This window comes from Typopeltis vanoorti, chromosome 5 (assembly GCF_054136105.1).
Source record: "Typopeltis vanoorti isolate ZY-2024b chromosome 5, IOZ_Tvanoo_1.0, whole genome shotgun sequence".
Lineage (NCBI taxonomy): Eukaryota > Metazoa > Arthropoda > Arachnida > Uropygi > Thelyphonidae > Typopeltis > Typopeltis vanoorti.
This window is the reverse complement of record NC_143553.1, coordinates 22,538,979-22,557,283: the sequence shown is the minus strand read 5'-3', so window position 1 is coordinate 22,557,283 and position 18,305 is coordinate 22,538,979. Positions and strand designations below refer to the sequence as shown.

Sequence of the window (18,305 nt, the reverse complement as noted above, 5' to 3'; positions counted from 1 at the left end):
TAGGACTGGGGTAAGGTGGTACTTTCAGGCGCAAACTTTGTTTGCTCACACTTGGATAAAGGATTAAACTAAATTTATTATACTCTAACCAAGTGAAAAATAAACTCCCTCCAAAATTAGTTCAAAAAGTGACTACCATGATCGCTGCATCACCCATTGCCTGTTGCCTGGACTCTGCATCATCACTCTTCATGCAGTACACACAAGTTATGCGCTTGTGGTGGTAGCAGAACATAACTAGTGAATTTTAGTGTAGATAAGTACTTTTCTGATTAATAAATAATTAAGACTGATTTTAGTGAAAGTTATAAAACCCTTGTTTAAAATGACTGAAGTAACAGAAGAGTATAAAACGGAAATACGAACAACTGAAACAATACAAAGGAAACTTGGAAACACTTTAGAATGATTTTGAGAATAGGTTTGAGAAACTAAACAAGTTAAAGCCATGTTTTGAATTTCTTGTGAATTGTGAATGATGTCATCAACGATGGATATCCTGTTGTTGCACCTTTTACCGCAGATGTTGCTTCAATAGAGACAGAGCTTATTGAGCTACAGGAAGATGTGGGTTTAAAGCTAGTACATAAAAAGCTCATCTGTAACTGACTTTTGGAAACAAATCCTAGAAGCAAAGTATCCCAATCTTCAAAAAAACTGGCTTCCAACTACTCTCTGTTTTTGGGACAACTTACTGCTGTGAATCTCTCTTCTCTGTAATGAAATTTGTGTGAAATCAAAACATCGTGCTACCCTCACTAACAGTCACCTAACCGATCTTCTTAGAACAGCTTTGACATCCTACCAGCCAGATTTTAAACTATTAACTGCATAAATGAAGAATCAATCGACGAGTAGAGATTAAACATTCTTCTTTAGTGAGATTACAATTACAAATACAAGATTACAAGTACCATCACCATTCAACCTTTATGTTAATAACACTGTCATTGGTTTAATGGTGAGTAGGACTACTATATAGTTGTATTTTTTTATTATTTATAAATACAATTTTAAAATAATATTTTCTGGGTTCTTAAACATTCAAAAATGTATTATATGCGGCTCTTATTATCAAAGCACTTGCCCATCCCTGGCATACACTGTCATTTTTCTGAATTTTGCAAAGCCATTTTATAGGATGTTGCATGATAAGCTGATATTTAAGTATTAATGCATGGGTTTGATATTGGGATAGTGGAGTGAAGTGCAAACTGGCTTTCTGATAGATATTAGAGTTGTGTATTGGGGAAAGGGATAGTATTGGAAAGCAGCAAGATTCAAGCACCATCACCATTCAACCTTTATGTTAATAACATTGTCATTGGATTAATGGTGGCAACAGCATGAAAGTATCAAACTATAGTCTCCTTTGTATTCTCCTATGGTTGTTAAGATTTTGGAAAAATCTGGATAAGAGATATTCAGAGATGATGTGAGATTTGGAAGGATTATAAGTATTACTGCTCTCAGGGGGGGGCTGTAACCCCTAGAGAGTGCATCCCCTGGGTGGTGGATAGGGGAACCCACCATGTGTGTGTGTGGTGGGGTGGTTCGAATATACTGAATAAGGACTCATGGAACAACAGGGCCATAAGGGGCAATCATCTTGATTGTAAAGTAAGTGGCACTCCCATAGATCCCTAGCTGGATCTATCCTCTTTTTTCTACTTTGAGGAAGATCCACTCACTATAATCTTTCCTATGAGGCCTATTCACCAATTCTTCTTATTTTATGACCCTTATGCTATTAGAGTACTCGAGAGCCATCAGGTCTTTCCATTTCTGGCCTTACAACTATATCCCCCTCTTTTTTAAGCTTACACAGTGATCCTAATGCATTTTTGAAAATTATGGAGACAACTACCGTGTTTGAATAAAAACTTTAATTTAATATAACTAAAATCTACATTCGACGTTTCGACCTTTATGTCAAGGTCATCTTCTGGAGCATACAACTATACACAGAAAACAAGCTACACTACAATCAAACTAGTTTGTTAAAGATACTGACCAACTGCTACAACAATTGTTGGTCTGACCTTTGGTGAAAAAAAAAAAAAATTATACATCAATGCCAGAGTCCTACTGTTAGTGTTATCTGTTGGTTGTAGAAATACATTGGGCACAACAACAAGTATCTATTTATATACATATATTAACATCATGATTATACTTGTACATTCCAGCCAGTTGGTATGGAATGATATATATATATATATATATGGTATATAGATAGATACTTGTTGTTGCACCCAATGTATTTCTACAACCAACAGATAACACTAACAATAGGACTCTAGCATTAATGTATATATGTATATATATATATATATATATATATTTTTTTTTTTCACCAGAGGTCAGGCCAACAATTTTTGTAGCAGTTGGTCAGTATCTTTAACAAACCAGTTTGATTGTAGTGTAGCTTGTTTTCTGTGTATAGTTGTATGCTCCAGAAGATGACCTTGACATAAAGGTCGAAAAGTCGAATGTAGATTTTAGTTACATTAAACTAAAGTTTTTGTTCAAACACGGTAGTTGTCTCCATAATTTTCACAAATGTATATCTCCCTCTATAAACCTTTACTATAATTCTACTCTATTCTCCTATAATCTTCTCTTTCCCCTTCAATATACCCTATTCCTCCTATGGGTTTAAAATTGAAAGAAGGCTAGTTCAGAAGCCTTAAGGTAGCAACCCTACCACTGAACTATTCCATCATCAGGTTAGTCACCAGACATGGAGAACATAATTCTACTTTTAAGCTGACAGAAAAAGGTAATCGGAATGAATCTATGGAAAACGACCCTGGAATGGAAAAGGTAAAACGAAAATGGAAACGACAAAATATAATACATATAGCAAACTGGAATGTAAGAGGAATAGCATATAAAGAAATAGAATTAGACCAAATATTAAATGAAAGAAATTTTAAAATAGCAGTAATCACTGAAACAAAAAAGAAATTAAAAGGAACCATGAGAACTGAAAATTTTAATGTGATATACAGTGGAGTTGACAGAGACCAAAGAGCACAAGCAGGAGTCATGATATGGATTCATAACTCCCTGTCAAAACAGTTAAAACATTATAAATTATGGAATGAAAGAATAATAGAAAGCTAGAAAATAGAAAGATTACCAAAACAAGCCTTCAAGTACAAGCCATTAGAAAAAAGAAAACCAGGATGTCCTCTTAAACGATGACTTCTAAGACTGGAACAGGACACGCCACGCCTAAATCCTTGAAAAGCATGATTATGATTAGCATTACTGATACTATGGCTCTTCAGAAAGATTTCAATAAGCTGGAAATGTTGGGAAATGGGGATGTCAGTTTAATACACCTAATCATGAGGTTTTTAAATTTGGGATCAACTGATGGCAGACTACATATTCCCTTGGTGGAGCTATATTTGAACAAGAGAGAAAGCAAGGGATCTTGGGATAATATTCAAAAAAACATACTGCAAAGGTTATGAAGACAACTCATAGGACTGTTGTAGTGCTGAGGAAGACAGTGACAGCACAGAAATAAAATTATGGTAGTTCTACTATATAATAAATTAATATAATAAAGTAATAAAAAAAATTACTCATAATATCTGATCAAAATAAGACGTTCCCATTGTAAGGTGAGGCAGTCATTCCAGTTCAAGTTCAGGCGATATAGAAGGGCTTCAGTCCTCTCTTTGAACAAATATTCAAACTTGTGTAGAGTAGTTAAACATGTTATTAGTTAAGTGTAGAGTAGTTGCATAGGTAGACAGAGACAGATAACAAAAGCGATATTAGAACTGAAGAGCAATGGTTGCAAATGCAGAGAGCACGTAATCTGCAGTCTGATGGAAAGAACACAAATGGGTAATATGATCAAGACATTGATGCTGCTGAGAGGCAGACACTAAGAGATATAGTAAAATGAGGGGAAGGAACACAGAGAAGATAGGCCAGCCCTGAAAGGAGTAGCAAGATGGTAATACAAGTTTACTGCATGGAGAGTAGCAGGAGCATGACTGCTTTGCTTAAGAGTACAGATAGTGAACAAGTTTAAGGAGTAGTATAAAACGGTTTTCTAAGGTGCATTGCCCATGAGGAGTTATGATTCCATAGCAGTCCAGCAATAATAATGCTGTCTTGAATTCATTTTATAGTAAATCCTATATATTTGAGCACCCCTCCTCAGTTTTTACCAACATTTCAGATTTAAATTATCTAAAAGATAGTCGCACATTCACTTATACTGTATGGAATAATTTCTGTACTGGATATTCCTTGTCCCACACAATACAAAATAAAAGTTGGAAAAAATCAGTGTTTTCAATTTCCACATTTTGATTGATGTGTAAACATGTCATGGCTAGCAGATAATTACAAGTTCATTAAAAAAATTAATTTAATAAATGAATTTTCTAATTCAGAAAGTTTCATAAAATAATTTGAAATTAATCAATTCTGCAAAGCATGTTCCTGTTGAGAGCTTTATGATGGTCAGAAAGAAATTAAACAATTACGAAAAGGTACATATGTTAGCAATGTCACTGATGGAAAAAAACTGACAGCAGTATCCTAAAAAACTTTCATTCATTTTGCTGCTGGTACAGTATAAAGTCAGGCTTTATAACATATCATAAATCTCTGTAATGGTTCCAAATGTGAAAACATCCATTAGTCACTATTACAATCAGCGTGTTTGAAAGAGTGGCAGCTTGGGAATTCTACTGACCACTTAGTGTCATATTAGTGCTATACTGGTGCTTTTTGAAAATGTTTCTCTAATTGTAAGTTTACATTGTGTTTCATTTTCAATGCACTGTGGATGCCTATGATACACAGGCATAAATTTCACAACTAATAAATTTGTAACATAAGTTTAAAATTCCTGTGTTTAATTTTTTTTAAGCATGTCAACTTACATACCGATATTAAAGCAGTGGATAGTTTCTTTGTTCTCCTACCTGTTAATCTGAAGGCATGTATATTTCTGAATATCTTTAGGTGGTAGATAAATTTCAACTGCTTGCAGAAGACCACAATCCTGCTTATTGGAAGCCGGAAATGGTTTGAAGAACTATGTCAAGTCTCTAAAATAAGTTATTTCTGTCTGGAGTTGGAGCTGAAGCAAATATGGCTATAGCTATTGTAGTATTCTTGATAATCAAGTATGTTCTTTGACTAGTGTACCTGTTTAGTAGAATGATAAACAGATGAAGTCAAAACCAACATCCCAACAAATAATCAGAAGTGGCAAGCTGTGAGCAATTTGGAGGAAAATGGTAGATTTCCAGATGTATGAAAACAGCAAGCTCACATTCAGTTGAAAAAGTTACTTGACTCCTTGAAGTCAAGAGACTCATCATGGGAGATCCGACTCTCACATGCACAGCTCACTGTACCTCGACTTAAATGCATTTAATGTCCTAACACTCACCACACTCTCAGGCAATGTATTCTAATCATCACCTACCACTCTCCATGCAAAAAATGTACTCCTCACCCCCTACCTTTTACAGTTTCCAGGGATGGCCTCTGGTAATTACCTCTTACCAACTTATATGTCTCGATCATGTCAGTCACATCTCAACGATATAGGCTCTGTAATTCGCATTCTCTCAATCTGTCCTCATATTCCACATTCCAGAGACCTGAAACCAACATAGTCAATCATCTTTGGACCCTCTCCAACATATCGTCCTTTTGAAAACCTGGCAACCAAATCTGTGCACAGTAATCCATATGCAGCCTGATCAAGGTCTTGTACAATGGAATCAAAACATCCTTACTTCTACATGTCAGTGTTCTTCACATCATTCCCATAATCCGACGTGTCGTCCTCACAATATTAGCAAAACTGTCCACGAAATTTCAAGTCTCTATCCACCACAACCCTCAAATCCTTCATCTCCTTCACTTTCACCAAAATATCCCCACCGCTCCTATACTCTGCTTCCCAAATTTTAAAACCTTACACTTTACAACATTAAAGTGACATCCCCCCACACACACATTTGCCCATTCAGACAGTCTATTTAGGTCCTATCGCAAAGACAGTCTATTTAGGTCCGTCCTATATCTGCTCTGCTCTACTTCTCATAACTCTCCCCAACTTTGCATCATCTGCCAACAACTGTATAATCACCATTTAAGCCCTTTCCGATGTCATTTACATATAAATTAAACAACAATGGCCCCAAAATAGATCCCTGGGGAATACCATTAGTGACTTTCTTCTTCAGGGATATCACTTCCCCGTACACAACCTGTTGATACCTATCAGACAGACATTCTCCGATCCAACACGCTAACATAGTACCCAATCTCATCCGTCCCAATTTAACTAATAGTTTATCCTTCATCCAACTTTGTACAATTTAACTACTAGTTTGTCCATTCTTATACCTTATTTAATGTGCAGCAAAAGGGAAGAGACATGAATAAGTCAAGAAAACTAAGTTGCTGATTAAAATTGTGTGGATGATCCCTTTATATTGTCCAAGTGTGACAGCCCTGCATCTTGTTGTGGAATAAAACAAACAAATGCTGGAGAAGACAATGAAATGAAATTATTATTATTATTATTATTATTATTAAACAAGACCTCATGGAGTCAAAGACTCATCTAGGAGGTCCTTTTATCTCACACACATCTCATCATACCGGGTCTTAAACACATTCAAACTCCTTGCAGACACCACACTCTCAGGCGAGGCATTCCAATCATTCACAACTCTGCACGAAAAAAACCTGCCTCTCACTCCCCTACTCACACCCTCTTTATACAGTTTCCAGGTATGACCTCTGGTTCTACCCTGATCTCCCACTATTCTCTGTAGAACTTCTCCACCATTGATCCTATAACAACCCCTTACCAACTTGTAGGTCTCTATCATATCTCCCCCTCTTCCTTCTCTCCACTAGACTCTGCAAATTACATCTTTTCAATCTTTCCTCATACTCGACATTCCAGAGGTCAGAAACTACCTTAGTCAGTCGCCTTTGGACCCTTTCCAACATCTCTTCATCCTTCTGAAAACCAGGTGACCAAATCTGGGCACAATAGTCTATGTGTGGCCTAATCAAAGCCTTATACAATGGAACAAGAATCTCCCTACTTCTACACGTCAGTGTCCTCCTCATCATTCCCAGAAGTCTTTGTGTTGTCTTCACAATTTTGGCGATGTGTCCCCTAAATTTTAGATCCTTATCCACTATCACTCCCAGATCTCTTATTTCCTCTACTTCCAACAATATATTCTCACCAAGCATAAATTCTGCATCCCATCTTTGTTTTCCAAATTTTAAAAGCTTACATTTTGCAACATTGAACTCGCATCCCCATTTGCTTGCCCAATCACTCAATTTATTCAAGTCTTCTTGCAAGGCCACAACATCTTCACTACTCTTTATGGTTCGTCCCAACTTTGCATCATCTGCAAACAACTGAATATCTCCATCCAAATCTTCGACAATATCATTAATATACAAGTTAAATAGTAATGGCCCTAAAACAGATCCCTGAGGCACTCCACTAGTGACTTTCCTTTTCCTGGATATTGCACCCCCATACACAACTTGTTGATACCTATCAGATAGCCAGTCTCCAATCCAATGCACTAATCTAATATCCAACCCCATCTGCTCTAGTTTGACTGTCAACTTATCATGAGGTACTCTATCAAAAGCTTTTGCAAAATCCAAGTATATTACTGTGTATCCTTCTCCTCTGTCCAAGGAAGCAGTCACTTTATTGTAATAAGTAGATTACTAAAACACGACCTCCCTTTAGCAAATCCATGCTGTCCATCAAAGATTATACCATTGTTGTCAACCCAACTCTGGATCCTAGTTCTCACAAGCTTCTCCAACAACTTAACCACAACACCTGACACACAGATAGGCCTATAGTTTGATGCTTGAGTTCGATCACCTCCTTTATGAAGTGGCACAATCTTGCCCTCCTTCCACTCTTTAGGGACTTGACCAAGTGCAAAACTCGTATTAAAAAAATATGTCAAGGCAGGTGTCAACTCTCTGGCACATTCCTTCAGAATACGCGGTGATATATTATCAAGTCCCACAGCCTTATTTACATCTAGTTTACTCAACTCCCCAAACACCTCTTGCTCACTTACAGTCAGTCTCTCCTCCCCATCATCAACTGCTCTTAATCTCACCATGAAGTCACATTCACAAGATTGAAAGATCCTTATGAACTGCTCATTAAGTATCTCCACCACACATTCTGCAACAGCTGTCTTTATACCATTTCCTCCAATCAATGTCATCCTTCCATAATCATTCTTTCTTTTGCTGGCTACATATCGAAAGAACTCCCTAGGATTCTTTTTAGCTTCATTAGCTAACTGCTGTTCATACCTCTCTTTAGCTACTCTCACCAACCAAGTCACTCTCCTTGCCTGGTCTTTGTAGAACTCATGAAATTGGTTACTTCCACTTCTCTTATGCTGCCTCCACAATGCCCTTTTTCTCTGTATTGCATGCTTAATCTCTTTATTCATCCATCTCAAATGACTCGCTAATTCTCTCAAATTGGCTCATATTTATGCAACTGCCACAGTGAATTTGGTGGTCATCTTGTCAGATTTTATTGTTTCTTTCCTATGCAAGGTTCATTTCACGAAGAGACCTGGCAGTTCAGTTGCTGTGAACGAAGAATTGCATCACCAATTAACCTGATGGATACTAAACAAGTAATCATTAAGGGCAACTTGATTTATCCAGAGATTGATTGGATTGCAGAAAACACTCATGGCAAGACTGAAAGACAATGTATTGAGCTGTTACTTACCCAAGACAACTTACTCAAGCTGCTTATGAAAGAAGCAACAAAAAGCCAAAGCTGTTGCAAGTTTTTTCACTTGGTTATACTATAAATTAAATTTACCATGAAATTATATTCTTTGTTTAATCCTTTATTCAAGTATATGCAAAGTTTGTGTGTGAAGAATATTCAAGACTAGACTACTTGTATAAGAGTGGTCTGAAAAGTTCTCGGCATAACAATGAAAAAACAAATTTATAATTTCAAAATTATTTTTATTTTCAACAGGAAGAGATATAAGGAGAGAGGTGGAGGGCAGATACACGAAGAATATAAGATGCAGGTCAGGAGAGTGACCAGTGTGTCGGTTTTTTTTTTTTTTTTTTTTTTTTTTTAATTTTGGAAAAATTAGATAAAACAGAGTTATACTTTTCGAGTACATGGCCAAAAAGTGGTTATCGGGATCATATAACTCTTGACACATTCGTCGAATTTCTGTAAAAGCACCATCACTCGATAGAATTATTTGAATAATGGAAACCTGTCACAGACAGTACAACAGTTCTTGCGAAAACAACAGAAATATCGCCCATCGAAATTTTTTTTTTTTTCTGATCAGCAGAGAATAAATGCATATAAGCAGTTATAAGAAGTTAACTATTATAACTCTAACATCGATGTAATGGAGCGGATTCAGCTGTTTAATGTGAATATTAGGTAAGAACAAAATTATGCCTACAGTGTATTTTTATATGCCAAAAATGGTTCTGGGTTCAGTTGTTGTGATCATGATTCATGCCACTCTATATAAAAAGGTGCGTTTCTTAAATGCATTCATGTAGAGGACAAAATGAATCGAACAGAAGATTAAAAATTTGTGTTTCATCGCAAAATACTTGCTCGTAGCACGTAGACAGCAGCAGTGATAAGGTGTGCATCAGTCATATTGCTTTGATCTTTCTATTTTGGTTTAGACCGCGCGGTTAGCCTAGTGGCTTTGCGCTTCGCAACCATATGCCTGGGGAAGGAGTGTCCTAGGTTCGATTCCCGTCGACGACGTGAGGAGTTTAAGGATCTTCCTCAGCCATAGCCAAGTTAGCCGGTCTTGGGCGTGGGCAGCAGGGTTTTTTCCGCCAGTTTATCTGGGGTTTTTCATCCCGCAAGCAGGCAAACCGGCCCCGTGAACACACAGGTTACAGTCATAAATACTTATGGCAAGGAAGGCAACGGGAAACCACCTTGCTCATAATCATCTCTCCCTAGAATGGTAGCATTTAGCTACCCTCCCGCGGCCGTATGGCAGATGGGAACCAGAAGAAGAAGATTTTGGTTTCGTTTGAAAGTTTGACCAAGACTAACCTCAATTCCAATCCACAAGCATTGTTATAATTTTTCTGATCATATTTCAGACGGAATATCCATATTTTCATCTATCACAGTCAGAAATGTTCAAATGCAATATGACTGATGCACACCTTATCACTGCTGCTGTCTACGTGCCACGCGCACAGACTCAGATTGTCGTCATTGGTAATTTACAGTGCGGTGTTTTAAGTTCTTTCCTCTCGTCCTTCATATGTATCTTATATTGGAATATGAGAAGAGATTGGCATTAAGATACAAAGAAAATCCTAGGGAATTTTTTAGCTATGTGGCCAGTAGGAAGAGAAATGACTGTGAGAGAATGACATTGAGGGATTAAAATGGGAATGGAGTGACTGATGGCAGAGGACATAGTGGAGTCGTTGTACAATGGGGAGTATTTCATCCTGGAGAAGAAGGTTTCAATACTAGAGGGCAGGTTCAGGGTTTAGAGATGCAAGAGGAGAGTGTGTTCCAAATACTGAGTACTCTGGATACCAGTAAAGCTGTGGGACTGGATGGTATTTCACCATGGGTTTTAAGAGAATGTGCTAAAGAACTGAACAGCTCCACTGACCTGGCTCTTCAATAAAAGTCTGGCTGTGGGAGAAGTACCCAAGGAATGGAAAGAAGGTAAGATAGTGCCACTGCAGAAGGGTGGAAGCAGACTGGAAGTGTCTAATTATAGGCTAGTTTGTGTGTCATCAGTAGTTGTTAAGATCGTGGAGAAATTAGTGCGGGACTATATAGCGTTGGGCAGATGAGGGTAATGTTATTTGTGAGAATCAACATGGATTTGTTAAGGGGCACTCTTGCTTTAGTAATATGATTGCCATTTAATAATAAAGTGACAAGAACAGTTGATGAGGGAAAGGCATATACTGCCATTTTTTTAGATTTTGCAAAGTCGTTTGATAGGGTGCCACGTGATAAGCTGATATTTAAGTTGCAGCACATGGGTTTAGATGTCGAGTCAGTCAACTGGATTCAGGATTAGCTGTCTGATAGGTATCAGAGAATTGTGTATAGTGGGGCAATATCAAGGAGGCAGAAGGTTACAAGTGGTGTTCCACAGGGCTCAGTACTGGGACCTGTATTGTTCAACCTTTATATCAATGACATTGTCAATGGATTGCAAGGGGATATTCAGTTGTTTGCAGATGTGATGCTGGGAAGGGTTATCAGTAATAGTGCAGATGTGGCAGCCCTGCAAGAGGATTTGAATAAACTAGACATAAGAATAAGCTATACTGGAGGAAGTAGGAGAGACAAGAGATCTCAGGATGATGATTGATAGAAAACTGAAATTCAGGGAGCATATTGCAAAAGTGGTGAAGGTAACCCAGAGAATTGCTGCAGTACTGAGAAGGATGCTGACCTGCAGAGATAAAAGAATTTTAATTCCATTGTATAAGACAATGATTAAACTACACTTAGACTATTGTTCTCAGGTTTGGTCCCCAGGATTTGAAGGGGTTAAACTAACTGTGGAAAGGGTACAGAGGCAGATAACAAAGATAGTTTCAGGACTGTACAATGTCAGTTATGAGGATCGACTGAGGGAATGTGGACTGCAAAATTTGGTGGATAGAAGAAGGAGAGGTGATGTGATCGAGACTTTTAAACGGTTGAGAAGCAGTTACAGGGTAGACTGTAACTGCTTCTCAGCATTGGAGAGTTCTTTCAGTTGGTTGAACAGCGGGAAGGAGTAATGACAAGGGGCCATCCCTGGAAGTTATGAAAGGAGGCTGTGAGCAAGAGGGTGAGGGGTGGTTTCTTTGTATGGTGGGTGGTTGAACCATGAAATGCATTGCCTGAGAGAGTGGTTAGAGCAGGAATGGTCAATGGGTTCAAGGAGTGGTATGATAAACATTGTGTTTCCTAAAAACGATCTCCCACGATTAGTCTCTGGAGGCCTGGATAATAATAATAATCTCTCTTAAGACTAATACATTTATTCCAGTGATGCTCCAGTGCCATTATCCCATCCCTGTTGTGGTTCTCAGTAAGATCTTCAAATTACCCCTCTACAGCTGCAATCACCTCTTGATTCGAAGAAAAATGCTGCCCAGCGAGGAGGAGTTTTAGTTTTGAGAAGAGACAGAAGTCAGAGAGAGCTAAATCTGGGGAACAGGGTGGATGTTCTAACAATTCATTTTGCAGATCCCTTAATTTTCCCATTGTTAAAACACCTTCGTGGGCAGGTGCATTGTTCTGATGAACGATGCTGTTTTTCTTCTGCAAGCCAGGTCTTTTCTCACGAATTTTTTCATCTTGTCTGGTTAAAAGATTGGAATTATATTCCCCGGTTATTGTTTTACCCTTTTCAAGACAATTAATAAACAAAATGCATCCCAAAACACCAATGCCATGTCATTCCGGCTTCTGTCCACTGTTTTGAATGCTGTATGGATTCTGCTGTGTAATAGTGAATCCAAGTCTCATCAATAGTAATAAATCGAAGCACAAAATCAGTTTTATTCTTGTTAAAGCACTCCAAACACTGTTCAGAGATTTTTATACGAGTGCGTTTTTGATCTGCTGTGAGCAAGCAGACCCATCTTGCACAAAGCTTTTTCATTTGCAATTCTTCATGCAAAATATATCCTACACATTCTTTTGAAATGCCTAGTCTCAGCAATTTCATGCACTTTGACTTGCCGGTCATCCAATACCAAATCGTGCACCTGATCAATGATTTCTAGTGCTGTTACACTTTTTGGACATCCTTCATGTGGATCATCTTCAAGGTTAGTACAGTTATGTTTAAACTCAGCAGCCCATTTCTTTATTGTCGAAAAAGAAGAATAGTGCCCATAAACTTTTATGAACTTCGAGGGAATTTCTTTTGCCATTAAACTTTCTGTTACAAAGAATTTTATAACAGCACGATACTCAATTTTATCCATTTCAAGGGATGCAGACAACACTTTTGTTTCAGAGGTGTATAAAACAAACTACTTGATAGAATGACTTGCAATTTCACATGGATGTTTAGGACAGATGTACCAACTTAGAAAAAAAAAACAATCATGCCGATAGTGTTGCCATCTATGGTTGAGGCCGAGAACTTTTCAGACCACCCTCGTATATATAGAAGCTAATGACTTCACATCAATTGCCTTAGAATCATGTAATGCAAAGGACACACCCTTTTGGATGTATATAATATTAAGCATAATGGAAGGGACCACCACTACCACCCAAACAAGTTTTGATATTTATTAAGGTATGTTAAAGTAGGGGAGATACATCTCCAAAATCTAAATGATCTACTAGATCACTCTAAATATCACTGAATATCAAAAGGTTCACTACTGACCCGAATCGGACAGGAAACTGAGTGGTGGCTCCACTCAATGATAGGCAAAAACCCACCACAAAACAAATCCTTTCTACTCCTCAGGAAGCAAGCAAACCCAAAAATGAACATTAAGTTTAGAGGACATATTCCTAAGGCTGCTAAGGTAGCACATAAGATTACTTGGCAAGTGAACAACACATTAACAAGTAGAGATGAATTGTAATACCTCTTTATATGACCTTGATACGCCCACATCTGGATTACTGTGTTGAAGTCTGGACCCCTGGGTTTCTTGGGAATGCGAAAGTGGTGGAGAGGATTCAGAGGCGAGTAACCAACATAGTTAGTGGCCTGTGGAATGTGCCCTATTAGGATAGATTTAAGGTATGTGGATTGGAGTAGTTGGTTGATAAGAGAAAAAGAGGGGATAGGATAGAAACACTTAAGTCGCTTAAAGGATTTTATAGGACAGATGCAGGGGAAATGTTTCAGCACTTCGCTAGACGAACCAAAACAAGAGGTCATCCCTGGAAGCTGAATAAAGGTGTGGTCAGTAGGAGTGTGAGGACTAGATTTTTTGCTTGGAGAGTGGTGAACAAGTGGAATGGATTGCCAGAATCAGTTGTGAGTGCTTCGTCTGTAATGGACTCAGGGAGAGGTATGATAGATTGTGTGGTTAGATTGAGTCTCCAGCAATGAGTCTTTGGACTCCATGGGGGTGCCCGTATAATAATAATAATAATAATAAACATTATCACTGGGAGTCACACCCAGAGGAGATACCAAGGTTGAAGTAATGAGGATGTCATATTTCCCATATACAAGCAGTGATTATGATTAAATACTCTGGATCAGATAGATGTCAATAGTTTTTACCCTTGGTTATAGTATAAATTAATTTATGCTGTTCATTTTACTAGCACATCTGCCAGTAAAAGAAAGAATAAATGCAGAAGGTACCTGTCAAAAGCAGATGTGATTGTTGTAATAATGAGTGCTGACTTTGCTAAAACCTATGAACCTAGGGTATGTAGCATAGTGTGAATTTCTATAATTACTGGATAAAGAGAAAAAGAAAGAGGTACACACAAGGAGGCTCTAGAGCTGTTGCATAATCCACATAAGAATTCCAATGACAGCAGTGATATAATAAAAGAATATCCAGCCAAACTGGCTAGGCCCTTGACATGTTTGTATAATTTGAGTCTTGGCTCATGAAAGATTCCACAGTAATGTAAAGAAAGCCTGATAAATCTAATGCACAAGGATGATATAAGTACTGATGTGTCTAGCTATCAATCTCTATCTCTGGAGCAAGTGACATGGTTGTGGGCCTCTGGAATGTTCCGTACAAGGACAAATTGAAAATTTGTGGGTAGCAAAATTGGCAGATAGAAGAAAGAGAGACAACAAGATAGAAACATTCAAGCTGCTAAAAGGATTTTATAGAATGGAAGTAGGAGAACTTTTCCAGTATATGACAGATGATGATAGTACAAGCGGCCATCAATGGAAGTGGAGTAAAGTTTCAGTTAGCAAGAATGTAAGATCTAGATTTTTTTTTTTACCCTACAAGGATAGTGAATGAATGGAAGAATGGGTTACCTGAGGTGGTATCAGTTCTGTATCAGTAAATCAGTTTAAGGAGAGGTATGATGGGGAACTCTGTTAATAATGGTTAGTTTCTTACTCCATAATGAAATTTTGGAAAGCTATTTGGTTTCTGGGCCTCATGAATGATTCTTTGGAGTACTTGGATATACCTAGTAACAATAATAATGAAGTGCCACAGGATCAACTAAGATGTCAGGTATTCTAAAACTTTCGAGTATCATTGAGTTTCATACGCCAGTTCCACTACTGATTATTGTTATTACTTTCTTACATTAATAGAACACTTCTGAGGCAGGTTTATTTTACATTTTGTGTGTGCTGGACTTAAAAGCTAAATCGAAATCACCTATTTATAAGCCAAACTTACCTTGGTATCAACGTCAGCTACACAATCACGACGAAACTGATCAAATATTCCTTGGGATTTTAAATGGCCTACGATACTCGTTATCAATTTTGGATCCCCAGGTGGAAGTTGAGAAACTTGTGTCTCCATAGTTATATATTATTTCTACGTTCACATGGATTTAAAGGAAATGTTCCTATTAATTTATTAAATATTTAAGCATCTACGGAAAACGAGTATACACAAAAAAGCGACCTCTCTAAGCTACGCACTAAGGATTCAAACCTCGACACATAGTAGCAAATATGCGAGATAGGGGTTGGGAAGCAAAGTGAAGAAGAAAAGCTCACAGCGAATATATGAATACAATATTTTCATTAAATTTATTTTATTTTTGTTTTCTATAAAGTGCATACTACTGTCATTTCATTATATAGTAATGTTGTGATATGTGTATAACATATACATCATGTATATGTAATATATATCAAGAATGGATGTCAGTTTAATGTAACAAACAGGAGTCGGGCCAGGGCGCGTCTACACCCCTCGTACTTTTTAAAACCTACCAAAATTTTTAAATTCATTATAATAAATTATAAGAATTATAATGCATTTCCAGAGTTCTGTCCAAAAACAGCAGCTTGCCGCTCTTGTTATTTTCGTTACAGAAAACAAGGCATTCTCTCTACCATATGGCCGTCGCAATACTAATACTAATAATAATAATAATGCCGCACTTCATGCTCTGGATTTTTGTTTCCAAGGTAGAGCTCTGGCACTATTTCTTTTGGGACTACACCCCTACTAACAAAGTGTAAGGTTATTCATTTTGGGGTGAAAAGATTTGCAGCAGTATACCACATTGGTAGAACTGTATCCCGGGAAATTGACGAAGCCAGGGATTTTGGAGTGTTGGTGGATAGGGAGTTGAAGTTTAGGGAGGACATAGCAAATGTGGCTAAATCAGCTCATCAGGTCACTTAGTTACTGAAGAATACTTTGACGAGTAGAGACAAGCAGGTTATTGTTCCTCTGTATCGAGCCTTGATAATACCCCATCTTGACTACTATGCCCAGATTTGGGGCGCCAGGGTTTCTTCTTGATGGGAAGGAGGTAGGGAGGATCCAGAGGCGAGTGACCAAGATGATAGCTGGTCTATGGAATGAACCTTACGAGAACAGGTTGAAGATCTGTGGGTTACAGAAATTGGTTGATAGGCAGAAAAGGGGTGATATGATTAAGACATTCAAATTACTGAAGGGTTTTACAGGATTAATTCAGAGGAAATTTTTCAGAACAGATCTGGTGGTGGGAGAACTAGGGGGCCATTCATGGAAACTGAGCAAGAGTGTAGTTACCAAGGGTGTAAGAACTAGGTTTTTTACTTAGAGAGTGCTGAATGAGTGGAATAAGCTGCCAGAGTCTTTTGTGGGTGAATGAGCAAAGTATGATAGATACTGTGCGAATGCTGAATAGTTCTTGACATCATGTTTAGGGCTTGCCTCGATGAGACTAAAAACTCCTTGGGGTTTCCTGTAATAATAATAATAATAATAATAATAATAATAATAATAATAATAATAATCAGGCCTGAATAAAAAAAAAAATTTAATACGAAGCTCTTCAAAGCCTGTGTAGCTCAGTGGAAGTGACGCTTGCGTCCTCTGCGCTTAGCTGCTTGAAGTTAGACCTAGGTTCTAGTCTAGTCGCTGACTGGAGGAACTTTTTCTAAGCCTATCTTCGATCGGTTCCCGAGTTGTTGTAATAATAATAATAATAATAATATATTTGTTAATGAAGTTAACGTAATTTGTTTACAAAGGAAGACTTTGTTAAGAATCTAGTCGTCCCCTAGAGGAAATTTATCTGTCTTTTTCTAGACCAGTTCTCTGGCACTGGCAAGCGGGTTTTTTCTCCCGGATACTCATGTTTTTCGTCCCTTAAACTCAAGAAAATCGACCGTTGAACCCACATTATATCAGACATCAAATATATTGTGTTAGGGTTAGGCACCACGAGATGGCGGCACTTGTAGAGCCGTGTCTCCTCACTTCAGGCGATTAATTAGTGACAGCCTTGGGCCAGCTGTCTCTGATTGGTTGCCAGTGGAGTCTGAACTGCCCACTCAGTCTCCAAACTTAGACAAGTCTAAACGGCCTATTTATATATATATATATATATATATATTTGTTAATGCCAGCCTAGTTGGCCTAGTGGTTAGCATATCCGCTCTCCACTCAAAGGGTTGTGGGCTCGAGTCTCGCCATGGGCATGGATGTTCGTGAGTGTCTGAGAAAATACCATTCGTGGTGGTGGGTGGTGAATGACGTTGGTGTAGATGATTATGATGGTAGTTGCGGATCGCAGTGGTTGGTGGAGACAGAGAGCTTTAGAGTAGAGCCTGCTCTTTGATGAGTCTTTGGACTCCCTGGAGGTGTCACATAATAATATAACAATAATTCTTATTTGAAGAGCTTCCTAATCAAAAAAAAATCAACTAAACGCCTTTTATTCCCTAATAGGGAGTAGGCGAGGCCTTTATACCCTATCTAGCTTTTGAAGACTGAGTGGGCAGTTCAATCTCCACCGGTAGCCAATCAGAGAGAGCTGGCCCATGTCTATCACTAATTATAGCAGCCACCGATGAAGAGGCTGTCAAACAAGTGCTGCCATCTCTTGGTACCTAAGCCTAACAAGATATGTCACTGTCTGAAATAATGTGGGTACTACGGTCGATTTTCTTGAGTTTACGGGACGAAAAACCCGAGTTTCCGGGAGGAAAAACCCGCTTACCTGTGCCAGAGATCGACTAACTCGGGAACCGGTCGAAGATAGACTTAGAAAAAGTTCCTCCAGTCAACGACTAGGCTAGAACCTAGGTCTAACTTCA

The 18,305-nt window shown here is 38.1% G+C and overlaps 1 protein-coding gene across 2 annotated transcripts in view; it reads right to left on the bottom strand.

Moving 5' to 3' along the window:
• LOC150106264 (uncharacterized) overlaps window positions 1-15,689 on the bottom strand; it is a 379,399-nt gene extending 363,710 nt beyond the window's left edge. For both annotated transcript variants that reach the window (XM_090393059.1, XM_090393060.1), the window contains exon 1: window positions 15,433-15,689. In XM_090393059.1, coding sequence (XP_090249185.1) covers window positions 15,433-15,561 — 129 coding nt within the window. In that variant the 5' untranslated portion in view covers window positions 15,562-15,689. The remainder of the gene's footprint in view (window positions 1-15,432) is intronic.
• Between the last annotated feature and the right edge of the window lie 2,616 nt (window positions 15,690-18,305).